The sequence below is a fragment of the Triticum aestivum genome, chromosome 2B (assembly GCF_018294505.1).
Source record: "Triticum aestivum cultivar Chinese Spring chromosome 2B, IWGSC CS RefSeq v2.1, whole genome shotgun sequence".
Classification (NCBI taxonomy): Eukaryota; Viridiplantae; Streptophyta; class Magnoliopsida; order Poales; family Poaceae; genus Triticum; species Triticum aestivum.
The window spans coordinates 155,783,749-155,786,409 of NC_057798.1; the positions used below are offsets into that span (position 1 = coordinate 155,783,749).

Genomic DNA, 2,661 nt, shown 5'->3' on the forward strand with positions numbered 1-2,661 from the left:
CACATAGAAGAATCTCAACCAATCAACTGATGGAAGCACACACTGTTGCAAGATATGTTTTCTCTCCTCAAATTCGATGAGTCTGGAAATTCACAACATAGTAGAGATAGAGGTAATTTGAATCACCGCACATGTAGAATTACAGGTAGTTACATGTAGATTCAAATTACAAGGTTTATGTATTAACTTTTGAATTTCGATGAGCCGTGTATTGCACGTGCACGCTTACTAGTTTAGTCAAATATATGACCCAACTTGTCACATGCATGCAAGAAATTCTGATTTTCACTATTTTTGTATAGACTAGTTGAGGCTAGAGACAAATTTACAGCCATATTCGGGAACAAAAATTTAACCCAACGACCGGGAAAACAATTTCCTGATCCACGCAAGAGAAGCTGGAGATTGCCCTCCGTCCCCAACAAAAGAAGTGCATATCCATCCCTTACATGCGGCACACGATACAAAACTTGTCGGAACCACTAGGTGCCACCCGACACCCACATCAACGGAGGAAATAATGGGCATGCAATGTCAACTGTGCGAGCTGTGTCCTGCGAGGTTATGCTCACCATGCATGTTCTCTCCTGACTTAAAACGCGCAACCTAACATATGCATGTTCACAAGATTACAGAAAAATCCCATGCATGCATAATATCCATCATCACATGGTCGTTAGACAGTCTAATTAGCTTGGAAGGGATCAAGCTAGCTATAAATAGACCTGCACAACACCAAGTTCCCTTCACTCATCCATATTCATCCTCTCTCCAGATATAAGCCGGCCTCTAGGCTCTAGCTTGCTGTAGAGCTCATTGCAACCATGGCTAATGATAAGCTTGCTGCCTTGGTTGTGGTAGCATTGCTCGGTTGTATGGCGCACACATGCCAAGCGAGCTACGGGTATCCCAACCCAATGCCGCCCATCCCAAGCCCGACACCACCTACGGCACCGGCGCTCTCCCTGAACTACTACAGCTATTCCTGCCCTAATGCGGAGGCAATTGTGAGGGAGGCCGTAAAGAACGCCACAGACAACAATCGCGGCATCGGTGCCGGGCTCATCCGCCTCTTCTTCCACGACTGTTTCGTCAGGGTACGTGCAAGCTTATATATATAGTGAAATCCATGCTGCGCTCATACGTGTGTAACAATAAATATTGCAATGTAAGATATATATGTTTCTGAGGTCCTGATGGGCGTGAGCTCCTTTTTGTTCTAGGGTTGCGATGCCTCGGTTCTCCTAGACCCGACGACGGCCAACCCGGAGCCGGAGAAGCTTGGCATCCCAAACTTCCCTAGCCTCCGCGGCTTCGAGGTGATTGACGCTGCGAAGGAGAAGCTTGAGAAGGAGTGCAAGGAGGTTGTCTCGTGCGCTGACATCGTCGCCTTCGCTGGGCGCGACGCCACCTTCTTCCTCAGCAACGGCATGGTAGACTTCAAGATGCCGGCTGGCCGGTACGACGGGCGTGTGTCTTTCGCCAACGAGACCCTCCGTGACCTGCCCCCTCCTTTCGCCAACGTCACGGTGCTGGAGTCAATGTTCAAAGCCAAGGGGCTCGACCTCGACGACATGGTCACCCTCTCCGGCGCGCACACCGTCGGGATCTCTCACTGCTCGTCCTTCGCTGACCGCCTTCCAGCCGACCCCTCGGACCCCACGTCCATGGAACCCACGTTGGCTAGCTCGCTACAGCAGAGGTGCAACCGCGGTGGTGACCCCGTGGTGGTGCAGGACGTCGTTACCCCCCGTGACCTGGACAGACAGTACTACCAGAACGTACTTGACCGTAAAGTGCTATTCAAATCGGACGCGGCACTGCTGTCGCCGCAGACACTCAAGGCTGTGGAACACAACGCCAAGAACCCCGGGAAGTGGGAGCGAAAGTTCAAGGAGGCAATGGTTAAGATGGGCAACATCGAGGTGAAGACCAAGGCCAACGGGGAGATCAGAAAGCAGTGCCGTTTCGTCGACTAGCGCCCGGTTGATGAGACAAAACCCTACTTCATCTTGACTCCTGAAGCCGGACACTGATCAGAATAAGCTCGTGCTTTTGTTCGTATGTGTTAGCTTAATTTCCGTTACAGTTTACTACCAAAATTTGTATTAGTGGTCCATTTTTGCTTCACATCTGTATCGATAATATTTGGTGTACTCTATTATGAGATGTGATTGTCAAAAGTATATTTAGTTTGCTGAAAAATCGAACTCATAACAAACATGTTGACTGCCTTTTCGGCCATCTATATCTCACTTCCTTTTGGTTTTGTGTTGAAACTTATCTTGCCTTGTGCATACGTTGTCTTATTGGCGTCTATAACACTTCCATAGGTCATTTAGTGCAGGATCATGATGCATGGACGGTGACTCTCGATTTTTCTTTCGCCCATGCACCGTTAGCAATCCGGGAGCGAATTTGGGGCACGCAAGTGAGGGGCACTCAGTCCTCCGCGCGTACTTTCTTTTTGGCTTCTGATTTCTAAACATTTATATCTTTTGAACGAACAATCTGAATTAAGTTAAGTTTTCATATTTATATTTCTCGTGTAGGCCTGGTCAACTAGTTTGTAAGGCTACTTTGCATGTTTCTGGCGAGCAGCGGTAAAGAAAGAAAAAACTGTTGTTGCACTAAAATAATAAAATACCAAATACCAGTGGT

The 2,661-nt window shown here is 48.1% G+C and overlaps 1 protein-coding gene across 1 annotated transcript; it reads left to right on the forward strand.

Moving 5' to 3' along the window:
* Nucleotides 1–764: 764 nt before the first annotated feature.
* On the forward strand, nt 765–2,208 carry LOC123040909 (peroxidase 2-like). The gene is made up of 2 exons (XM_044463628.1): nt 765–1,097; nt 1,224–2,208. Exons 1-2 carry the CDS (start codon nt 825–827, stop codon nt 1,977–1,979), a joined length of 1,029 nt encoding a protein of 342 aa, XP_044319563.1. The 5' UTR covers nt 765–824; the 3' UTR covers nt 1,980–2,208.
* Nucleotides 2,209–2,661: the final 453 nt, after the last annotated feature.